This window comes from Sinocyclocheilus rhinocerous, unplaced genomic scaffold (assembly GCF_001515625.1).
Source record: "Sinocyclocheilus rhinocerous isolate Xijiao unplaced genomic scaffold, SAMN03320098_v1.1 scaffold557, whole genome shotgun sequence".
NCBI lineage: Eukaryota > Metazoa > Chordata > Actinopteri > Cypriniformes > Cyprinidae > Sinocyclocheilus > Sinocyclocheilus rhinocerous.
The window spans coordinates 609,240-633,645 of record NW_015633548.1 but is presented as its reverse complement, the minus strand read 5'-3'; the positions used below and the strand labels follow the sequence as shown (position 1 = coordinate 633,645).

General features: G+C 36.2%; 1 protein-coding gene across 3 annotated transcripts in view; it reads left to right on the top strand.

Annotated features, from left to right (window-relative positions):
- Window positions 1-24,406, top strand: part of LOC107744518 (proto-oncogene DBL-like) — a 27,519-nt gene continuing 3,113 nt past the window's right edge. The window contains exons 1-28 of one of the 3 annotated variants that reach the window (XM_016558203.1): window positions 1-539; window positions 4,776-4,844; window positions 4,996-5,110; window positions 5,461-5,551; window positions 8,103-8,222; window positions 8,304-8,420; window positions 8,502-8,651; window positions 10,052-10,173; window positions 10,295-10,409; window positions 11,148-11,267; window positions 11,352-11,543; window positions 12,034-12,225; window positions 12,463-12,634; window positions 13,885-13,922; window positions 14,643-14,725; window positions 14,805-14,871; window positions 14,986-15,101; window positions 16,676-16,745; window positions 16,858-16,950; window positions 17,041-17,133; window positions 18,547-18,672; window positions 18,743-18,964; window positions 19,211-19,303; window positions 19,713-19,791; window positions 19,883-19,946; window positions 21,516-21,616; window positions 23,858-23,970; window positions 24,067-24,179. In XM_016558203.1, coding sequence (XP_016413689.1) covers window positions 446-539; window positions 4,776-4,844; window positions 4,996-5,110; window positions 5,461-5,551; window positions 8,103-8,222; window positions 8,304-8,420; window positions 8,502-8,651; window positions 10,052-10,173; window positions 10,295-10,409; window positions 11,148-11,267; window positions 11,352-11,543; window positions 12,034-12,225; window positions 12,463-12,634; window positions 13,885-13,922; window positions 14,643-14,725; window positions 14,805-14,871; window positions 14,986-15,101; window positions 16,676-16,745; window positions 16,858-16,950; window positions 17,041-17,133; window positions 18,547-18,672; window positions 18,743-18,964; window positions 19,211-19,303; window positions 19,713-19,791; window positions 19,883-19,946; window positions 21,516-21,616; window positions 23,858-23,970; window positions 24,067-24,179 — 3,140 coding nt within the window. In that variant the 5' untranslated portion in view covers window positions 1-445. Of the gene's footprint in view, window positions 540-4,775; window positions 4,845-4,995; window positions 5,111-5,460; window positions 5,552-6,476; window positions 6,716-8,102; window positions 8,223-8,303; window positions 8,421-8,501; window positions 8,652-10,051; window positions 10,174-10,294; window positions 10,410-11,147; window positions 11,268-11,351; window positions 11,544-12,033; window positions 12,226-12,462; window positions 12,635-13,839; window positions 13,923-14,642; window positions 14,726-14,804; window positions 14,872-14,985; window positions 15,102-16,675; window positions 16,746-16,857; window positions 16,951-17,040; window positions 17,134-18,546; window positions 18,673-18,742; window positions 18,965-19,210; window positions 19,304-19,712; window positions 19,792-19,882; window positions 19,947-21,515; window positions 21,617-23,857; window positions 23,971-24,066; window positions 24,180-24,406 lie in introns of those variants that run through there. The other 2 variants (XM_016558202.1, XM_016558204.1) reach the window with 2 other exon arrangements.

The window sequence follows — 24,406 nt, the reverse complement described above, 5'->3', positions numbered from 1 at the left end:
TAACTCACGGGAGTTTGCAGCCAGAGGGAGTGTGTGCTGTGTGTTTTTAAAGAGGGCAGACCGTCAGCACTGTGGACAGGAAACCCTTTTAATCCGATTCACTTTTGGGACAGGACCTCATCCTCTCTGCCCCTCCCTGATGTGTGTGTGTGTGGTTTTTGTAAGCTGAGATGTGATATTGCAGTGCCACTATCGGCTGCAGCAGGCTGTTTGCCATAGATATTTCCGGATCCCGTTTCCTCCAGCAGGGCGTCTCTCTGGATGCACTTGCTCCTGCTCAAGGTGACTTGGGGAGTCCAGAGGCGTGAGTGGCGGCACGGAGCTGAAGTCAAGCCTCAGTTGGGACTTGTTCAGAGGAGGTAGTGAGATGAATCCAGGGTGGAGTGGGATGTGAGGGCCTGACGGGCCCAGAGTCAAGTCACTCCTCTCCGGGAACAGCCAGGGAATGGGCTCGGCCTCTCCTCAGGAGCCCGAGAAAGACATGGAGGGCTATTACAACCTTTTGCAGGCAGGCTCGGAGCTGGAGAACACACTGCAACGTGAGTATATGCTCATATATGTCTGCCATATATAACTGGCATTTTTGTTCACAACGACATCAGTTTCTCAGGATGTTCATTGGCATTTTATGTAGTATTGCGAGGATTATGTTTGCTATTTATACCTTAATGGAGTTTTATCCATAACCTAGATTTGATATTTGATAATCTGCTTGAATGGACTGGACTCAATCTTTCTGTAATTGAAAAGCAGAGGAATTCCAGAACCTTGTATTTTTCTATGGTAACCTTTTCCTGAAACCTTAATATTAAACGAGTGTTTTGATGGACAGATACAGTAAGCTGGCAGTTTAGAACCATGCAATGTGAATTTGGGCCAGTAGCGAGATTGAAGGATGAAAATAGAAGTTGTACTGTCCGTATTGCAAATGGGCGCCAAGACACAGGAAGTGGAGCACTGATATTAACCCCATGCCCTGCTCTCTGGCTCTCAGTTTGGCTTTAAACCCAGAGAATGCTCTTTAGACCATGACTCAGCATCTTCATTTTAGCCACCATGTCTTTCCTCAGGCACTTTAATGCATTTAAAGACTGAATCACTCCATTCTGCTGTGTGTTATGTAATATTTACTTTATGATGCTTCGGTTTACTCAAAGTGATTGTAGGAGATTAGCTTTGGCACTGTGGCTCGGGTTGTTGGCATCTGTCTCGGTGTTGGGGTTGTTTTTATGTGAGAGTGAGCGTCGCGTTTGTGTTAAAGTAATGCTTTGGAAAGGTGTTTGTTTGTTACGTTGTAATGATGCATTGTAATACGAGACAGCAGTTCCTCAGACCGAGCCAGGTTCACAGCAACAACATTCTGACACAGAGCCATTGTGAACACCTGTCTGGGCTTAGATAACATCCATGCTGCAGCACGCCAGAATCTGCTCAAACAATGAGAGATGTTAGTATTCCTCAGTATATCTGACATTGAGAAAATGAATTTGCTTTCTAAGGTGCCATTTTAAAGCTTAAACTGTTGAGTTTTGAATGCTCTGTAGATATGTACTCTGATCCTTTCATTCCTCTAACCACATTGCATGACAATATGTACATGTTCATGCATACAGTATGAGCATGAACGCTTTAGGGGGGAAATTAGTTTATTTGGGATCCTGCTTTAAACTTCAAAATATAAAAATAAAACACTTTGAATTTAATATTTATCAAAACTGATTCCCACTGTGTTAAAAAATGGAAATTAACATGTTAACACTAATCTTCTGGAATTTGCATTCACAATGCTACCACATTTATACCAAACATAGTGGCCACACTTAATAATTTATTCATGTCAGATAAAATATCAAACCAAGTGGAATCTGTAAACCGACGGTTCTTAAGCTTTTCTCACAAATAAATTAACTGTCTCAATGTGATTTTTAATCAATGTACAGTATGTAATGATTTTCAGTGAAGTCAGGTGTAGTTTATCACATTAACCACTAACATTTGACAATCAATACATTTGTCCTAGTTTTAAATGGCAACAATTTGTGAAATGTTTTGCTTAAAAAAAATTCCACTTGGGTTGATATGTAATGCATTAACATTCATACAAGTGTAAGTGTAACTAAAGTGTCCAAATACTTTTGGGCTTAATGTATCTAAAAACATGTTTATCTAGGCTAGTCTTGTCTGTGCTTTTTTAAATTTAAAGTATAAAAGCTCAGGCAACTAATCCTCTTATCATTCAAGCCTATTCAGTAACCATCACTGGAAAGAACTACATTTATGAAAACATTCAGAAATTATTGTTTCTTCAAAGGTCATTTTTTGTTGTTGTTTTGGAACAGCACTTTTTGAATTAACAGTATTTTTTTTAATTCATCATTAATGCATTCAGTATTTACTTAAGCCTTTTTAAATTAAATAGAAACATGTCAATCAAAATGCAGCAATTATGCAACACTGAATTTATTATTATATATTTATATTATATTATATTTACATTATACTACACTATTATATAACACTTTTATATATATATATAATATAACATCTCTCATCTGACTCCTACAGGACAGATCATAGTCTCTGTGTTGCTACTGAGCAGTACAGGTTTATTTAATAAGTAGCTTTCAGACTGAGTTCAGAGATGTTCACATGGACAGCACCTGAATGTGTTTATTATACACAGACTCGCTGATATCTCTGATCACACCCTCAAAGGAGTATAACGTGTGGTTTTCCATCTGTGTTGTTTTAGAAGGGCGATGCTGCCTAAACGTAACATTGTCAAGGCAGTGCTGGGGTTTCTTATAAAGCCTGAACACATGGCAAAACAAACACTATGAGCAAATATACTCCAGCATTTAGTGACCTAGCAGACTCAATAAAAAATTAAATGGAAAATGTCTTAATATATTCATATAATTTATTATATTAAAGAAATAGTTCACTCAAACATGAAAATCTGATGAAAATGTACTCACCCTCAGGCCATCCAAGATGTAGAGGAGTTATTTTCTTCATCAGAACAGATTTGAGAAATTTAGCATTACATCTCTTGCTCACCAATGGATCCTCTGCAAGTGAATGGGTGCCGTCAGAATGAGAATCCAAACAGCTGATAAAAACAGCACAATAATCCCCAAGACAGTCAAACAAATCCATCTTTAAGGCATTTTAACTTCAAACATATTTTAACTTCAAACAGCTGCTTCTGGCTGAAATACAAGTTCATAATCCTTACTTGTAAAAGGTGCTTGATCTCTGAATATTTCTTTCCTAATTCAGATGAGACAACTTTTTCACTGGACAAAGCAATATTATGAATAGATGCAATGGTTTGAAATTAAAAACATCTTGATAGATGTTTACTACAAACATGCAGATTGTCGGTTACTTACATTATTTGTAGATTATTGTGATGTTTTTATCAGCTGTTTGAACTCTCATTCTGACGGCACCCATTCACTGCAGAGGATCCGTTAGTGAGCAAGAGATGTGATGGTAAATTTCTCCAAATCTGTTCAGATGAAGAAACAAACACATCTACATCTTGTATGGCCTGAGAGAGAGTAAATTTTTAACATTTTTATATTTACTATTTCTTTAACTGTTAATATATTTGCACACACAAATTTGTTGCACAGACCTTAAGCTGTATTTTTATTATTATAAAAATTCTGTTTTTATTTGTTAATACTGTATATTTGCACACAAATATTTCTTACACAGACCTTAAACTGTATTTTTATTTATTATTATTATAAAAAAATATTATTATGTCTATTATATCATGACACTTCACATTTTAATTTTTTATAAACTTAGTTTGCAAACTAGTGGAAGGCTGAAACATATTTATTGTTGCTTTCTAGTCTAGACCATCTTGTTTAAATGCATCTCTCTAAAATGTACAATGTATTTATCTCTCCATATCTCATCATATTATAAATCTCATTAATTTTGCTTTTGAGGTGTATATAGAGTATTTAACATTTTAAACTGTTGAATTTGTCTTGAGTGTTATTAAATATTTAGTTGTGTCTTCGTTCACATTCATCTCTGCCCCAGCAGCATTATACCTGTTGGAAACTCATTAAATGTTAATGTCAGCATTTATTTTTTATCATGATATGTTAATAGTTATGTAGATAGCAGTTTTTACATATTACAACATTCTTCAGGACATGACCCTTTATTTTGGAAGAATATCAGGTCTTTTTATCAACAATGGTTATAGTAAGCATGTAAGGAGCCTTATAGTAGGAAAAAGAAGCTGTACTGTAACTTGACCCAAAAATAATCCATTTCCTCTACAGAGTATTGCATTTCTCTTTGTGGAATTAATTTTGTTTTTGTTTGCCGCAAACACAGGAAGTGAGTTGTTGGTGAAGTCACTGGAGACCAGTGTTGGTCCATATGTAATTTGAACACATCCTCTATTGTCAACCTCCACTTGCAGTGTATTGTAGTATGAGACGAGGCTCAAAGGAAACTGAACCTCTTGTTTTCAGTCTCTGGCTTCAGTCCATCTTGATGGTTCTGCAGACATGAATGCATTAGACTCATTGCTACTAACTTCTAATGTTGTCAATTTCACTGAGGAGTCCATTAACAGACCATAAATCATTTTATATAGCACTGTGATTAACAGCTTCTGGTAGTTTGTACATTGAACACTGGGTGGTGCTGTTCCTGAAATTTCACATAACTTACAGAAACATGACCTAAAACTTGCCACTTTGTTATTTATATGTGGCTCATCTTCATTGTCTCCTCAGAGGTCACAGTCCCTGTGAGTATGCAGGAAGTGGCTGGCTACATTGAGAAACAATTGGCCTATTTATCAGGTGGGGTTTTCAGTTTCTGTTTGATAGTTTTTGGAGACGTAAAGTATGTGTGGATTAATGGCTTGTCTAAACATGTCAGATAAATTTGGAGCAGTGCCCAGAATTTGTCCTTAACTGAGAAACTGTAAATGTGATGTTTATTGAATTCCAGGAGGACGCGGTGAGGACTCTAGTGTCATCATCACTCTCCCAGAATGCTCTGCTTTCAGCGACATTCCTGAAGAAGCTCTTGCCAAAGTTCTTTCATACCTCACACTGATTCCGAGGTCCGTGTCTAATACATCAGCCTCTCCATCTCACTGCATTGCAGTACAGCAGCAGTCCTTATGTATTCTCTTCACGTAAACCTTGCAACAGCTCATACACAAATTGAGCTATTCAAATGAATGTATTGTTAGTGTGCTAAATATGCAAAGATCTTGTAGTTACATTGTAGACACAATACAGTCAGGATCTTTTAGGATGAAAGAACATATTGATCCCTCCATACAATGCAAGTAAATGCCTGTACATTTACATACATATGTTCAGATATTCTGGTTGTTTATAATGTCATGTTCTTAACTAAGATCAAATGCAGTTAGTGTGATACATGACACACTTCACATGTTTCCAGAACACGGCAACCTGGTGTAAAATTTATCATCATTTTAGACCGAAGATTGGATACTTGGGCCTCGATCAAAACGGCATTGGCACGGATTGCGGTAAGAGATTACAATATATTTACAATTACAATTATTTTTTTATAATTAATGCAAAAGTGTGAAAGGTGTTTTGTTGTTTTAATTTATTATTATTATTATTATTATGGTTAAATAAAAAAATCTTGTAAATCTTTAGTGCATTGTTTTTTAAAAACATGCTTTATTCTACAAAAAAAGTATATAAAAATTACCCTAAAATGTCTGTATAGTGTAACCAAGTAAACCGTTTAAAAATATTTTCCTTGCACCTTGCATAAACTTGGATTTAATCCTTTTAAAACTCTCTCTCTATATATATATATATATATATATATATATATATAAATAACATTAATTTTGACTCAAAAATAAAGCTGTTTGTGGCCTTACTCTAGATGACTTGAACAAAACACTAAACAAAATATTTGATATTCTTAAAAAAAAAAAACATAATGATCTTGACATACGATCATAAAAGTCTGAATTTTTAATGATTTTTTCAGGACGGTTTCGGTTTAAGCCATACACACACACACACACATACATAAATACTTTTAATTTAAGAAGTATTTATGTATGTATGTATGTATAAAACTTAAAAGAGGTATATTTATTTATTAGTGAATTTATTGTATTATTGAATAGCTTAATAGATCCAGGGAGAACATTAAGCATCGCTGACCCTTATATGTCCTTTGGAGATTGAATGCATCACGCGTCTGTATTGACTGTGTGCTGAAGCGGTCTTGTCGCTGTCCGCGGTGCTGAAGTGGATCAGCGCATTTGCAATACAGCATGTGCTCACAGCCCAATTCTCTGAGCTCCAGCCTGAATAAATAACTAAATGCGGTACTTCTAACTGAAGTTTGCGTTTAAAAACAGCTTGTGTGAAACCCGAGCTCAATGCGAGGCAACGGGAAATGCATGAGTTGGCACAAAGCATGCGCAGGTTTTTACATGATGACGCTCTTGGGGCGAGGGAGAGGTGAGGAGAGCGCAGAAGAGACGGTGCTGTGCTGCCACCCTCCCGACGCTGCGGCGATGAATCCCGCAGACCGTCCACTGCACCGGGCACCGGTCTGCCACAGCAGGATGGGCGAGGTCTTAAAACATCCTCGTAAAACATCGATCGCTATGAGCGAGCGAGACTACAGGCGAGGACTCCCGCGCATCCGCCGCTCTACGGTAATATGTCTAGAGTAGTTTCGCTAAAGAGTTGGATTTAAGTTTAGATGAGCACAATGCGGTACACTGCGGCGCGACGGACGGCTTTAGCTTAGTCATCCGACGTGGATAAATGCTAGCGAAGGCGTTATTTATTAATGTAACCTATAAACAAATATATTATCATGCATATGAGCGATAGCCGACTGAATATTTTCGCAGATGATGCTATTGTTTACAAATACGTAAGGACGAGTCAATGTCAAGCGTGGTGTGCCCTTACTGTGAACTGTGTGCTAGGATGAACTGTCATGTTGATGTCCTGTATCTGTTTGTCAAAGAGATTAGTCAGATTTGTTTCAAATACTTATGTATCTCAATGTGATTCAGCTCCTGTGATGAATAAACTGTACATTTACAGTAGCTGTAGGCTAATCAGGCTGGTTATCTCAATGTGTAGTTAAGCGTTAACTAGTTTTAGCGTTATCTCATCAATTTGATTGACAGCTTGTTGTTGTCTCTAGTTGTCAGTGTGATTGATGGGGATGTGTGTGATGAGTGATAGTACAGGTCATACAGTAACACACTAGATTCTGTTAGCCTACATGAATAATATTCAAACTTCAAAATGCATTTATTGCTTTTTTTGTGAGTTTAAAAGTCTAAAACCACATTGAAACTTTAAAAATGGAAACATATATTATATATATATAATTAGCAATATTATTGTGCACCATTTCCAAGTGATTAAATTTTTGACATTATGCAAATTCATTTGTACAGATGGTCAGATGTTGGAGTATATACTATGGAGTATATATATATATGGAGTATATAGTAAATAATAATAATAATATACATGCTTTAAAAAAAGCACAAGATTCACATATTTACTTAAACTTCAAATGATGGAAATTGCAATTGAACAGTTTAATTTTTCTTTTCTTTTTTTTATTTAATACGATAGCAGACTTAATGAGGCTAATTTTATCCGTAGCTAGCATTTGCACTAACTTTTGATATCTATATTGGCCATGAATATTGGCCATTTATAGTAGTGGAATAATTGAATTAGTAACTAAAATAGTTTATGCATATTTTATTATTTGTTTATCATAGTACTGTACTTTACATGTATTTTAAAATGGATTTTCAACAGTAAAACAGTAAAATCCAAACATTAAAAGCAACTGAAAATAGTACAAATAAACAAGTGTATGCAGGGTAAATGTTTCCATGCAAAGCAGCATTATATTAGACCCGGAACATTCCTTAAATATGTGGAACTCTTTTTCTGTTTTTCTTTATATCCTCCAGGTTTTAAGGATTATTCATGCATTTATCTGCCTGTTTAAGGTAGTCTGTCCTTGTGTGTCTGCCAGGCTGATATCATCTCTCTCTGTCTTAGGCCTCATTCCCTGGAAACCTGCACCTTGTGTTGGTGCTGAGACCGACCAGCTTCTTCCAGCGCACGGTTACAGATCTCGGCTTCCGCTTTAGTCAAGAGGACTTCATGCTTAAAATGCCTGTATGACTCATTACACTCATTTGTAATTTTATCTTCGTAAAGTCAGGACCACCCTGACCTGCATTTGTGTCTGTTATTAAGGTGGTGATGCTCAGCTCTGTCACAGATCTACTGCGGTACATTGATGAGAATCAGCTGACCTCAGAGTTTGGGGGAACTCTTGACTACTGCCACAGCGACTGGATCGTCTTGAGAACAGTAAAAAATGATGGTATAGATGCATTAACGAAATAAACAGAAATATCACATTAAACAAGGTAGTCTCTTTGCTTTTTACAGGCCATTGAGAGTTTTGCGGTTATGGTTAAGGACATTGCTCAGATGCTGCAGGCGTTTGGAACAGAGCTGGCTGAGACACAGTTGTCAGAGGAGTGCAGTGCTGTTGAGTTCCTCCTGCTGTCCCACACCGAGAAATACAGGAGACTTAAGGTACAGCTCAATGAAGCCCTCATGTGTAGAGAATCCTCTCACTTTTCTCTTATTCATTATTGCTGGACTTTAATAGCTGCTTTAGGAACATCAAAATTTCAGCTTAACATGTTGAGGAGGAGGAATTAGTGATTAATCGCATCCAAAATAAAAGTTTTTGTTTGCATAATTTGTGTGTGTGTACTGTGTATATTTATTATGTGTATATATAAAGACACACACATACAGCATATATTTTGAAAATATTTACATGTATATATTTATATTTATATAAATTATATCATATATATATTTAGTATATAAACATAACATATTTTTCTTAAGTATATACATGCATATGTGTGTATTTATATATACATAATAAATATACACAGTATACACACATATATTATGTAAACAAAAACTTGTATTTTGGATGCAATTAATCATGTAAAATAGTCAAGTTTTTGAAAGAAGTTTCATCAAGTCTGTTTGCTGTTGTCTATTTGATCAAAAATACAGTAAAAAACTTAATATTGTGAAATAATATTAGTTTAAAATAACTTTTGTTTTTATTATATATTAAAATGTAATTTATTCCTGTGATGCAAAGCAGAATTTTCAGCAGCCATTACCTCAAGTCTTCAGTGTCACATGATCCTTCAGAAATCATTCTAATATGCTGATTTTCTGCTGAAACATTTATTATTATTATCAAAGTTGACTAGAAAGTGCAAAAGAACACCATTTATTTGAAATATAAATCTTTTGTAACATTATAAATGTCTTTACTGATGAATTTAATGCTTCCTTGCCTACTGTCCCCAAATGGTTGTTTATACAAAATACTATTTTAGGTTCTGAAACTGATTATTTTAATTTTTTACCTTTTATAATAATTTTTTTCTAGTTTAATTTAAATGGTTCTGTGGTGAAAGAAATATTATAAATATACCCATATCTTGCATCAGTCTCTCAATTGAGGACAGTAGAGCTGCATGCATAATAATTATAATATATTTAGCAAAATTATAAAATAGTTAGCAATAGTTTAGCATCTCAGAAAAGGACAAAAAACTCTTTGACAGGACAACCTATTAAACCGAGCGCCTGTAACAGCCTCTTTTTATCAGATTAAACATGGTGTCTATGCTTGTTTCTACTACCACTTATTTTGCCAAGGAAAACATAAAATAAAGTACCAAACCTAGGGGAATAAACTATAATTAGGGTACACAGAGCATGGGAGTACAAAAGCTGTATTCCACTCCAGTCTGCAGTCACTTTTAGCTCCTGTCTTGTCTTTTCTTGTGTTTTTCTGGCCCCTCTGGGCACTGGCTGTTGTTTTGTTCCATGATTCTGTGATGTCAATGACAGCAGTACACAGTGCGAAGTGTTTTTGTTGTTGTTCATGGGTGAAGGATGCCATCAGATCTGTGATGAGAGAGGGGCGGCAGCTGCTCTCTAACCTGGAGACTTCAAGGAAGGAAGGGGACGCCGACACGTGCTGGGACATGACACAGGACTGGGATACCATGCAGAGGTGTAGGGTTTGATCCTGTTTATTTGAAAAGAAATAGTCTGCATCACAAATACACATCACTGTTTTATTTCTAAAACGATGTGAACTTGAAATCATGCTTTCTGACATGTCCTAACTGCAGGCTGCTGGCTCAGCTCACAGATATGGAGATGGCGTTTGATGGCTTCTTTGATAAGCACCACCTCAAACTGCAGCAATATTTACAACTGCTGAGATATGAGCACAGTTTTCAGGAGGTGAACTGCTTTTCTGTCCCTAAAATTGCACAAAGACATACTGATGGCTCAAAAACAAATGCTTTATACAAAGCCAGTGCTGCCATTTGATCATGAAATGATTCTGATCGTTCTCACTTGTGCTGGGTAGTTAGATCTATCAAGGCAAGAAGTAAATTTACATGTAATAATTTAATTTAAAGTGTCTTTTGTCAACCTTTTTGAATATTTATTTATTGAGTTTTGGCATTTGACTGTATACCAGCACAAGTGCTTAATACGTAATGCCTTAAAATAAAAATCTTGCTTATTTTGAATAAAATTGAGCGAGACTATATTAAACAACAGCTGTGAATTTTAATATATGACATGACCAGGCGATAAATAAATATGAATAACTATTAAACAATATATAATGTATTATATATATATTTATATTTATATTTACTGAAAAATAGCGCACACTCTGTAAGACCAATGGTGTAAAATGCAAAAAATAAATAAAATGAATGCTAAAAAGCTGATTTTATAATAATACTATGTACTATTGATTATTTAATGAAAGATTCTGAAATGTTGCCCTGCTTTTCAGTTCGGATCTCCACCCCTGCAAAACACAGGCAATTTGTCAGTGCTGCATTACCTAATTTTTTAAAGAGTAAAAGTAAAGAAAAGAGGGAAGGATATTTTTTCCTATTATAATAGGAAGAGTCAGTGAAAGTATTTGATCTAGTTGATCTAACATTCTCTTTCTGTCAGATGGAGTGCTCTTTAGAGAAATTAAGAGCACAGGAAAGGAAGATAAGCATCACAGGAGAATCCCTGTCCCAAACAGAGCAGTGTGTCAGAGAGCTGGACAGTTTGGAAAAACGTGCACAGGTAGCTGCATTATGCCTCCCTGTTCATGTTGTACAGTCAGTCGCAAATATGCTGATATTTCTGACAGATTTGTGTGTGTTTCAGGAGGAGATGAGTCAGGCTCAGCTTCTTATCCTGCATGGGCATCAGCTGGCTGCTGGACACCACTATGCCATGGCTCTGATTATCCAGCGCTGCAATGAACTCAGACATCAGTGTGACACCCTGACCTCTGCCCTCAATACCAAACGCAAGTCCCTGACACAAGCACAGACCCTGCTGCGCCGCCTCGAAGAGGTGGGCTAATACATTCACTCCTTCTCTTTATATAGCCATTTTTATACTATTATGAAAAAGATTTTTTAATGTTTTTTAAGAAGTGCCTTATGCTCATCAAGGCTGCAATTATTTGATCAAAACACACGAAAAACCATAATATTGTGAAATATCAATGCATTTTAAAATAACTGTTTTCTATCTGACTATATTTTTAAATGATTTCTTCCTGTGATGGCAAATCTGAATTTTCAGCATCATTACTCTTCTTCAGAAATCATCCTAATATGCTGATTTGCTGCTCAAGAAACATTTCTTATTATTATGTTGAAAACAGCTTAATGTTTTTTGGTTAATATTTACTTCATACATTTTTTCTGTATTCTTTAATGAACAGAATAATCAAAAGAACATTATTTATTTTTGATAACTTTTGATCAATTTAATGCGTCCTTGCCAAATAAAATTATGAATTTCTTTAGAAACAAAAAAATCTTTCTTTGTTTTGCAGGCTCAGCGGTGGTGTGATGATGGCGCTTATCTCTTGGCCAATCAGCAGGTGGATAAATTCCAGTCTAAAGAAGGTGCGCAGGCAGCTCTTCGAGATATCGAGAAGTTCCAAGAGGCGGCGCCACCTCTCCTCAGTGCAGGCGTGGATGTGCTCTTTCTGGAGTATGAATCTGTGCTCACTCCTTGTCTACAGGTAAACACTGACAGACTACAGAAATGAGACTAGACCCAGTTTCAGTAGTTGTTTGATGTAAATTCCTAGGCATCCTTTCAGAAATGTAGCTTCTGATGGATGTATTTGGACCCTCTAAATTAGGGCTGCACGATAAATCGCATGCGATTCATCGTGCAGCCCTACTCTAAATCTTAAATATTTAATTACATTTTGGGCTAAATATAAATGGAAATTCTTTGCTGTGGTGTGTTTCAGGCTCATATAGAGAATACTTTTCAGAAGCATAGTTCTGTGCAGGCTTTGATTCAGTCCAGACAGAACTGCCTGAAGAAACTGGCAGATAAACATGTCCGACCAATCCAACTGGTGGCTCCTCGTCCAGAGAACCCACCACGAGCAAAATCCCCCCTCTTCTCCCCCAAACATGGTATGTGGCAGTGCAATATTAATTTTGGGTCCAATTATCCTCAGTATTTTTCAGCCATGAGTTCTCACAGTCTTATCAATAGTTACTTTTTCACAAGATTTTGCACTAAATGTTTCATATCTAGACAACATTATTTGTCATTTACATCTGTCATGTACATCATTGCTACAGTACAAAAACTAAATCGCACTCTTTAATGAAGCTTTCAAGACGCCTGATCAAAAGTAGATTGCATTGGGGTAATGACATGAAATCCTTCTACAGCTATTATGTACCTTTACAAATGCACAGCCTCACCTTTTTCCTAATAAATCCCTGTAAATAATGCAAACTTCCTGGGGATTTGCAATTCACATGTAGCCCTTTTGATCCTTATTAACTCTGAGGACCCATAACAAAGGCTTGTCTGTGACATATAGTCAAATGAATGCCTCCATGTAAATTAAGGAAGCATTACGTTTTGTTTACCCCAGAATGCAAACCTTTATTATGTGGCTCTGTGGAATACTTGACTCTGATTGGTCAATAGTGGACCTCAGCTGTCAGATCCTTCTGTATAATGACCATTAAATTGTATATTTCACAAGTGACTATGGGAATTTGTTAGAAAACTAGTACAGAGAAAAACGTTAATTGAATTGCAGATTAATAATGTATTACAGAATGAGTTAATTATGAATGATATGATGGGAGAGAATAAAGTAGATCGTCATGCATTCAGTATTCTTGTGAGAGCTGATGCACTTTAGGATGGAGAGATCAAGGGAGGAAGCCATAGAGACGTGCAGAGCTCACCTGACATACTATGATCTTCAGCACAGCTGGATAACAGCCCATCAAAAGTGATCTGACAGGAACGCAATGTAAAGATGGATCTGTAGCTAAAAAAAAGGGCTTTAGGGAGGATTTTATTCACTTACTGAGGTCATACACTGGTATTGACCTCTGAATGACTTCCAAAGTCAGATCAAACTGATATTATTTTATGCCCAGTGCAGTCTGATTGTTTTTGATGATATGATATGATTTGATTGCGCATAGAACTGTGGACGTTAATGTTTTGTGCTGCAGTCACTAGTCTGCACTTTTATAAATGCAACTTCAAAAAATATTCTCATAGCTCTCACTGAAGCTGCACGTTTTGCAACATACATATTTATATCAATTCTGTGTTGTATCCAACTGCTCTTTTTGTTTTAAAACAGATTTTAATTCCAGTTTAAAGTTCACCTTTGACCTCCCATTACCAGGCAAAAGAACATCAAGGAAAAGCCCAAACTCCAGGAAGGTAACGGCACTCTTTCACTTGGTCTTTATAAATAAATTTGGGAGGTTCTTTTGATAGTAATATATACTATGTATGGATGTTTCCTCGACTATGATCCTATTGACTTTTAGAAAATAAACTCTCTCACTAGTTTAATTTTGTATGTCTTATTACAGAATAATTCGCAAGTCATCTCCATTACATCTCAAATGATTTATTGTATTATTGTAAGGGCTCTGTAATGGAAAATATGGTGATGGATATGACATTTTAAACATTTTAAAAATAAATAGATGTCTCCTTTTGCCTTTGTAAGGCTAATTTCATAGATTGTATCCTAAAAACAATGAAATCACATTTTCACACATTTCATAATTTATGAACATTAAAAAAAAATGTTTTACCGTAATATTCACTTTAATATATACTAAGTTTTGATTTTCCCTCACACATCAGTTTCCAAGATGTGATTGTCATGTGACAAAAAGTTTAAATTTAAGGTTTTTTTAAATAAATAAATGAATAAATAAATAATGTTTTAAATAAAAATCCACCACTGACTGCCTGAATTACCCAAAGTTGAAGAAACACCCATAGACTGCATTTCACTTTTCATATTGTAAGAAAGATGTATAAAGATCAGAAAAGATGTGGAAATGGTGCAGTATGCGTGATTTGATTAAATCAACACCTTGTGCTTGTTTCTAAAGGAAATCATTCTGTGTTTTCTGTGTGGTTCAGATCGAGGTGATTCATGACTATCAGACGGCCAGCTCTCTCCCGTACAGTATAGATGGAGAAGACGGCACTGATCTGCTCAAACGGTGAGTCTGCTGTCTGACACTGTCTGTTTAAATGACACACTGATGTGTCTGATGACCCTGTGAATGTGTGTGACTCCAGACATGTGATGAAGGAGCTGATCGAGACCGAGAGGATCTATGTGGAGGAGCTGCTGGCAGTGCTCTTGGTAAGATGACCTTCATTTTTCTGAATGTGGCACTGAAGATAGAGCTGGAAGCTGAGGTGTTGATGTTGTGGATTTGTTTATGATCTCTCTCACTCTATTTGTCTGGATTTGCAGGGCTACAGGGCTGAAATGGACAATCCGTCTCTTGCTCCGCTCCTGCCAACAAGTCTTTGCAACAAGAGAGATGTGCTGTTTGGAAACTTGCCTGATATCTACAACTTCCATAGCAGGCAAGGCCACACACAGAGAACTTCATAACGCTGCTAACAGCAAGGAGCAAAATGTAAACAATAGCTTCAGACCGAAATACGATTCTGTTTCCTGTGAGATAAAGCGGCAAATCCTCAGCCTCGGAAATTCAGACACAACTGCACACTCACAGTTTTGACTTCAAGACACCTTCCGAAAACATCTTATTTTAATAAAACGTATCGGTTTGTGCAGCTGTGTTTGCCAGTGGCTTTGAAACCTGTCTTGCCTGCTGGGTCTTCATCCCCGGGTGAGGCAAATTGCCAAATTGGTTGACTGCAGGAAGCTGTCACACCAATTAAAGCACTTTAATTACAGCTAAATGGCTGTTGGTCAAATAAGGATTTGATTAAGCCAATGAGAGCTCAGCTGGAAGGGAGCGCGTCAGCAGAGCAGGGGTTCTAATAGACAGCTGTGTGACCTCTCACTGAGTGTCAGTCAGTCTTATCTGTTACAGAGACAGAAAAAGGCATAGTGCAACTGGGAAATAAGGAACTGAAATAGTTGCTAAACTAATTATGCATATTAGATATTGTGCATACTATTTGTAGTGCATACCACGTATAATGCACACTACACTTGTAGTGCATATTAAATTTAATACATACTAATTGTAGTACATACTGGATGTTATACATTTTAGGCTTACTTGATGTACTGCATACTAGATTTGTCAAGCATACTATGTGTATATATGTTTAATACATTATATATGTATACTTTTGTACAGAAAATGAGATTTAATACACACTAATTGTAGTGAATAGTTACAGATATAATGCACATTAGATGTACATACTGGATGTGTACTGGATTTCTGCCTTTCAATAGTTTGGAGTCAAAACTCATTTATAATTTTGTGTTGTTTTGTTGTGTTTTGTTTTTCAGTAAATATATCTAAACATCTTTACAAGAAGATAAATTTACAATTTAGAAGCCATTATTTAAGATAATAAAGAGTTTTTAGACAATGTGCTGTATCTTGGATTAAATACATACTTTTTTGTTAAAATTAAGCTTAAAACAAGAAAGCATTATTTGCTGTAAAAAACGCAGTAGGAAAAACAGAATAATAACATGTTAAAACGTGGGTAACTATATAATGATATTTTATCATGTTACAAAAAAATTATATTTCAAATAAGTGCTGTTCTTTTGAACTTATTACTGAATACTGAAAAAATGTATGACAGTTTCCACAAAATTTTTTATCAGCACAACTGTTTTCAAAATTGATCATAATAAAAAATGTTTCTTGTGCATTAGAATGATTAAAATTCAGATTTGCCATCACAGGAATAAGTTAAATTTGAAAATATATTGAAATAGAAAACAATTATTTTAAATTGTAATAATATTTGACATTATTACTGTTTTTACTGTATATTTGATCAAATAAATCCAGCCTCGGTGAGCAAAAATAATATTACCAACCCTGAAATTTTGAATGGTAGTATATTACATAAAATTACATTCAATTATGAACAGCTAGCAAGCAAGATTTTCAACGGAGCACTGTTTCCAAAGTGTGTGACTTGTGTCTTCTGTTCTCCAGTGTCTTCCTGCAGGATTTGGAAAGCTGTCTGGAGAGCCCTGAGGCAGTAGGGGCTTGCTTTCTGGAAAGGGTGAGGAAGTTTATAACACCATATGAGACCAATTTGAGGTTACTGTTCATGTCTTTCTTCTTTTTTGTTTTTACAAAACATATCTAACATAAAACTATCTGTCTGTTTTCAGAAAGACCATTTCCATTTGTATGAATGTTACTGTCAGAACAAGCCTCGATCTGATTCTTTATGGAGGCAGTTCTCGGACTGCCCATTCTTTCAGGTATCAAAGACCATCTCTATCTTTAGAAATACTTGCAGCACACTGGTATGCATCTAGAAAGAGATCTGAGATGTGTCCTGTGTGTTACAGGAGTGCCAAAAGAAGCTGGAACACAAACTTGCTCTTGACTCATACCTGCTGAAGCCAGTCCAGCGCCTTACAAAGTATCAACTCCTATTAAAGGTGCGAGCTTTAGCTGAATACAAATGTGAAATTGGGGGGGGGTCATATAAAATTATGTATCTTTTAACATTTTAATTTTTGTAATACTTTTTATTATGCATCTTTTGGTACTAAGTCCTTTTGATCAGGAAATCCCATCTGAGTTTGTTTGAAAAGGTGTCAAAAAAAAAATGCAAAAAAACTTTTTTTCGCAGATAGTCATGTTATCTTATGCTTTGAATGATGCACCCTCTTGTGGCCTCAGGAGAGAAGCCTAACTTCACCCTAACTGTAATTATGCATTTTAAAGGTGACATATCATGAAAATCTGACTTTTCCAGGTTTTAAGTGCTATAATCAGGTACTCGGTGCATCTACCAACCAAGGAAACGTGAAAAAGATTATTTGCATTTAAAGAGACAGGCATGAAAAACAGTGTGTTTCTGCTTCCACTCAAAATAGCCATTTTCAAAATGATATAATAAATGATCTGTGGGGTATTTTGAGCGGAAACTTCACAGACACATTCTGGGGACACCAGAGACTTATATTACATATTGTAAAAAGGGGCAAAATATGTCTCCTTTAAATTCGAATATAATTCAAATTTTGATCATATTTAAGTACAAAATTCGAATTTAGTTTTTCAGCCATTTTGACAGCCCTAGTATGGTTTGCATTTGGTATTATATCACAATGCAACCTGTGGAAGCTTATTTCTGCCACAGAATAAAAATAGAAAAAAGTTTTTCTTGATATTGTGAGTTTATATATTGCAATTGCAAGTTTACGTCTCACAATTCTGGATGCAGAATTGCAAGACGTGAACTTATAATTTAGAGAAAAAAAGTCAAAATTGTAGTTGTAAATTTGAAATTCTGAGAAAAAAAGTCTAAAAGATGTAAACTCGCAGTTACAAGTTCATAACTTGCAATTGCAAGATATATACTCACAATTGTACGGAAAAAGTCATAATTGTGAGATAAACTCTGCATTTGTGATTTTTTTTTTTCTCCGAATTTTGAGTTTACATCTCGCAATTCTAACTTTTTTTCTCATAATTCTGCATGCGCATACAGTCCAGTCGGATGCCTCATATTTGGGGAGGTTAAAAAACAGAATTGCAAGAAAAAATTCAGAATTGCGTGATATAAACCTGCAATTCTGGGGAAAAAACATCTAAGAGATGTAAACTCTTATTTATGATTTGATTTCATAACTTGGGAATTGCATTAGAAGGGGAAAAGTCAGAATTGTGAGGGATAAACTCACAGTTGTGAGAGAAAAAAAAAAGGTCAGAACTGTGAGATAAAAAGTTTTAGATTTTTATTCCACAAGCTTCCATAGCAACCTTGTGTAATTTTTTAACGTTTTCTGATGTAGGGATATTTTTGTCCATTAAATCCGAGGAATTGTATGTGTGTTTGATAATAGGAGCTTCTGAAGTACAGCTCAGGCTGTGAGAGAGTTTCTGAGCTGCAGGGGGCGCTAGAAGCCATGCTGGACCTGCTGAAGTCAGTCAATGACTCAATGCACCAGATTGCCATCACCGGATATGAGGTGACATTTTTAACAACTTAAAGTGAGTGTGTTCGAATGTGTACAGTAGCTAACAAGTTGTATGTTGCAGGGGGATCTCAGCAATCTGGGCCGCGTGCTAATGCAAGGCTCCTTCAGTGTGTGGATTAGTCATAAGAAGGGTCCGACCCGCGTGAAGGAGCTGGCCCGCTTCAAGCCCATGCAGCGACACCTGTTCCTGCATGAGCACGCACTCCTCTTCTGCAAGCGTCGAGACGAACACGGAGAGAACGCTGACAAAACTCCCTCCTACAGCTTCAAGCACTGTCTTAAGGTACGGCACGCACTTCCTGTTGGGAGCACATGTGCAATCTCAGAAAGCCCTGCCAGCATCGTATGTAGATGCATCGTTGTATATCAGCCTGTTTACTCATAACAGCATTCCTTCCTTGTTTTTAAAATGTGATGCTGCTTCACAGGATGTGACAGGATATGGCATGTTTATACAGCAGGTAGCTGTGTGTTTTCAGATTCGCATGTGTTTCCATCCGTGAGTATAAAATGCTGTTTATGCCGGCAGATGAGTGCAGTCGGCATTACGGAGAACGTCAAAGGAGATGTGAAGAAGTTTGAGATCTGGTACAGTGGCAGAGAGGAAGTCTATGTGATACAGGTGAGAATGTTTAAAGGGACAGTTCATCCAAAAATGAACGCAACACCAATTCTTCTTCAACTCATTTTCAGAGAAGTTATCATTTCATTTAGATGCATCAAACGCACAAATTAACAGCTGTTACACTTGATTTGTCTAAATGCAAGTTAATGAAACTATATACACATTTATCAAGTTTCAAATATAAACATGATTCAGTGTCAAAAGATCATCTCTAACAGTGTAATATTCAGAAATTACTGGTCAAACATTGTGACTTTCATTATATTTTTCTCATACAAATATAAAAATAAGCAGTAAAATAAATGCAAGACTAGATTAAATATAATATGATATAAAAGTATTATTTAATGGACAATGACCATGATTACTGTCACATTTACCACTGTTATGCAAAAACTTCTTATAGGCACCCACAGTGGAGGTGAAGATCGCTTGGCTGAACGAGATCAGAAAGATCCTGACCAACCAGCAGAAACAGCTCAAAGGTCTCAATACATTTCCTGTGATTAATTGTTATACACTGTTATTCCTCCACAAGTTCTTGGAGTAATGTGTGCTCTTCTCTCATTGGTTCAGAGGAGTTGTGTCACTCTGCTGCAGTCTCAGAGCAGACGCAGATGTCTCCTCCTCTCTCAGTGAGGTAAGAATCCACTAGTGTACAGATCACTGTTCCTGAGCCCCTCTCTAATCCCTGATCTAACCCTCACCGATCACTCTCTCTCCTTGACCCTTTGGCTTAGACCAGCTTTTTGCTGCTTTTAGCTGTTAGATCTCTCACATGACACTTCCCTCGCAGAATCCCGCCAATAACAGTACCCTCCCTGCTTTTACAGTCCCCGCTTTAGCAATCCATATGATGTGTAAGCACGGTCCAAAATTAACTTATTTTTAATTATATGTAACTTTGTTAATTAAGAAAAGTTACCGGTCATAAATATACAGGTCTTGAAATGTAATTGTGCATGATTGTAAAAATAAACAGTAGTTTATGTAAAGTATATATAATAAATACAACAAATAATATAATGCACTATAAAATGTAAAAATTTATACATATGCATACATGTTTATGTTTTTACTATTGATGTTACATTATTTAACTTTATGGTATATATTATATAATATTTTATATTTATTATATATACTGTACTGTATATATGTTTGTACATGATACAAAAGATTTGATGTATTAAGATTTAAATTATGTCATATTAGTGAGGGTCAGGTTATAATTATTAAAATTCTACTTCAAGCATCTAATGTTTCGGTTCCTAATAAAGTTACTAACCAACTGTTTTATTTACTCGCCAGTGCAGTTTTTACTCTCATTTGGTGAGTGTTAATTTTGGACCCATGTATAAGCCATATTTAAAACATATTACTTGTATTTGCATATATAGAGCCCATACACATTTAGGATGTCTCATTTTAACAAATCAATTAAGTAAAAGTACTTAAGTGTATGAAAAATGTTCTGCTGATGAGGGGAATGAAGCCGCTGTGTGTGGTTGCCTGTCCTCCCGCAGGGCCGTGCGGCCTTCCGGTGGCGTTCTTAAGGGCTGCCTGCCCCGTCTGGACCTTGTGTCCCTGTCGGGGGGCGTGTGTGTGTGCCTTCGCGCTCGGAGCCCATGCCTCACTCGCCCCTCCCAGCGACAGTGACGCTCAGTGGTAAATCAGGCAGGAGGGGGGCCGCTCCGATCTGTGCTCCGTCACATACAGGGCTGCTATGGCCACACTTTAACCACCATCGCCGTTCCCCTCCATACACACCCCACCCCACCCCTCCGATCTCACCAGCAGTACCCTTATCATTAACATAACAGGCAGATGCTTTGCCAGCATCTCTGCATCTGTTTTGCATGACATGCAAACAGCAGAAGAGTTTGGTTTGACTCCATTGTTTTGGCTGTTAAGCAGCGCTTTGAAGACAGGCCTTATTTTGAGATCAAGACAAGTTGAGTCAAATGTTGACAAATCAAGACTCTATCAGCTTAATTTCGCTCCATTTCCTTATCAGCACGTCTCTATGCTGTTATGAAAGAGTCATTTGCCTTGCAGGCCTGAAATTACTGCCATCTGTCCATATCTGCCAGCTTCTTACATGCTTTGCCCTGGGCTGACGGTTGGTTTGGCTCTTGTTTCATATAGAAGAGATGGTGCATGTGTGGATAATTGTTTATTTACTTCTAGCTCTTCTCTTGTCACACAGCAAACAGCAAAGAGCGTCAGTTAGCTCAGAGGGGACTGAGTCGGGCCACAGCAGTCCAGATCCGTTTAGCTGCTCTAACCAACACCAGCTCAACAGACGCAGTGAGTGTTACGCACACAAACACCTGCACATACACACCTAATCTCTGTTGAGATATGTAAATGCAGAATGTGTTAAGTCATAAAGGACTTGTTGAACTGTTAAAAGACCAAACATGGAATCTTGAAGTATATTTATGCATTTGCTGTGGTGTATCTTGGAAGCAGGAAAATAACAAGTATGATGAAACAAGATTGTTTGTGGGTAATAGTGTATCATTCAAACATTAGCATTATTAACATTGATATACACTGCGTATTAGGGCGGTCAAATTTTTTTTCGAATTTCGAATATTCGTCGAATTTAAAATAAAAATCCACATTAGAATGCAAAAACGTTGCATTTGAATTTTAGGTGTGCGTTAAGGAGGCAGCCTTATCAGTGGCGCACGAGATGCGATGAGATGTAAGTGTCGTTGCATTATAATGTTTTTGTTAGCCTATCCAGTTGAAGCCAATAGATGCGGCGCTGCTACATTGTTAATTACAAATATTGCGGAAAAAGAGAACATCAATGCGGAGAAGATCTTGTTTACATCAAAACTGAAACCAAGCCGTTCACACAGAACACATTTTCGCACATTTTCTAGAGGGACATCTATTACCGTTGCACTTGCATCTCGCACAAAGGAGCCGAATGTTTAGAAAGCCATGTAAAATTTATGCAAGTTTAACTTTGAAAGAAACATATATCGAGACTTTATGGCGGGTTTTTCCCCATGCCACTGCATCTCATGTTTTTAAATGAGAAATGTACTCTGTGTGATTGGCTTTCCGCCCTTTGTATTAAACTATGCATACATACATGATGCTGTTTTGTTTATAGTTGTTTAAGCAACTTAATTAATTATAATTGGTTTATAAACATTATTTAAAAAATTATGCACTTTTTTCACAGATAGTCATTTTATCTTATGCTTTGAATAAACGTGTATTAGAAATATTTTGCTTGATGCGCCCTCTTAATGCCTCAGAAGAGAAGCCAAAAAGCTTTTCTTCACCCTAACTGAAATTATGCATTTTAAATTCGAATATATTTCGAATTTTGATAATATTTAAGTCCAAATTTCGAATTTAGTTTTTCTGCCATTTTGACAGCCCTACTGCGTATATACATATATGTACAACAACATATACTGTACCGTAAAAGTTTGGGGCAAGTATGATTTTTTTAAAGAAATTAATTATTTTATTCAGCAAAGATACATTAAATTTATCAAGAGAGACAGTAAAGACTTTTACATTGTTACAAAAGATATAATTTTGTAAAAAAAAGTTTTACGATTTCCACAAAAATATTAAGTAGCACACTGTTTTCAACATTGATAATAAGAAATGTTTCTTGAGCAGTAAATCAACATATTAGAATGATTTCTGTAAGATCATGTGACACTGAAGACTGGAGTACTAATGATACAATATTTTACATTATTACTGTTTTTACTGTATATTAGATCAAATAAATTCAGCCTTGGTCAGCTGAATTTTTATTTTTTTAAGAGACTTATTTAAAAACAAAACTTTTTAATGGTAATGTTATATATATATATATATATATATACATACATACAGAACATGTTATTAAATATAAATAATTTATATAATATTTATTATTATTATTACTATTATTATACATTTTTGAAAAACAAACCGTTCTTTTTCTTCATATTTGTTGTGTATGTACAGTATATTGTCTTTAATTGTGGTATGTATTTAAAGTTGGAAATTGAGTTTTTTCCTTTGAATTTACTAAGGGTGAGAGTAAATAGTGTAACTGTAAATGGTCAGGTAAAGAAACCTACAAATGACAGTATTGCAACACATGTAAATGCATTGCATTTTAAAAAAGCAACTGCATGTGAAAACAAGTGTTTGTCCTGATAAATAAAAATGATTTGGGCCTTAGATATAATACTCACCAACTTATAAACACATATTCTGCGCACATACAAAGCAGTGTAGTTGAAGTGTAATGCTTGCTGTTCAAAATTACCCAAGCCAACACACATTCATGTTTCTGCTGTAAAACCATTATCTGTGTCACCACAAACTTCAACCATACACTCAGTATGAAACTTGAAAGAGCATGTGATTTCTCCACCCACATGCATGATCTCTGAAGCCCACGAAGGCTGTCAGCATCAGTTAGGTTAATCAGACACTGTATATTAAATTCATAATGTATTTCAAGAATCAGAATGCAATGATTTACTCCGAAACATGCATGTGGTGTGTTTGTGGTAGGCTGGCCGGGCGCACCTTATTCTGTAGATATATGTGAAGGTCTGGAGGACTGGAGTGGAGCAAACAGCCTCTCTAACCCGTCTGACACTGAGGAGGAGGACGCCGCACATCTGGTAAGAGACGAACATCCCACACTCACTCAGTCACTAACTCATGTAGGGCGACACTTGTTATTTTTTACTGATACTTAACTTATCTGTTTGTTTTAGGTTGCAGGCAGATACAGGGCCTTCGTCGACTGGCGTAAAAATGGGACGGATAACTTCATCATTAAGTGTGGTGATGTCATACAACTACAGCATGAGGAAAATGATGGCCAGTGGTGAGTGATATGTGCGAGCTTAAAGGAATATAAAGCGATATTCTGGGAAAAATGCAACTCAAAGAGATAGTTCATTCAAAAATTACAATTCTGTCATCATTTACTCGTCCTCATGTTGTTCCAAACCTCTACGACTTAACATAAAAGAAGATACATGTGACCCTGGAGCACAAAACCAGTCTTAAGTCGCTGGGGTATATTTGTAGCAATAGCCAAAAAAACATTGT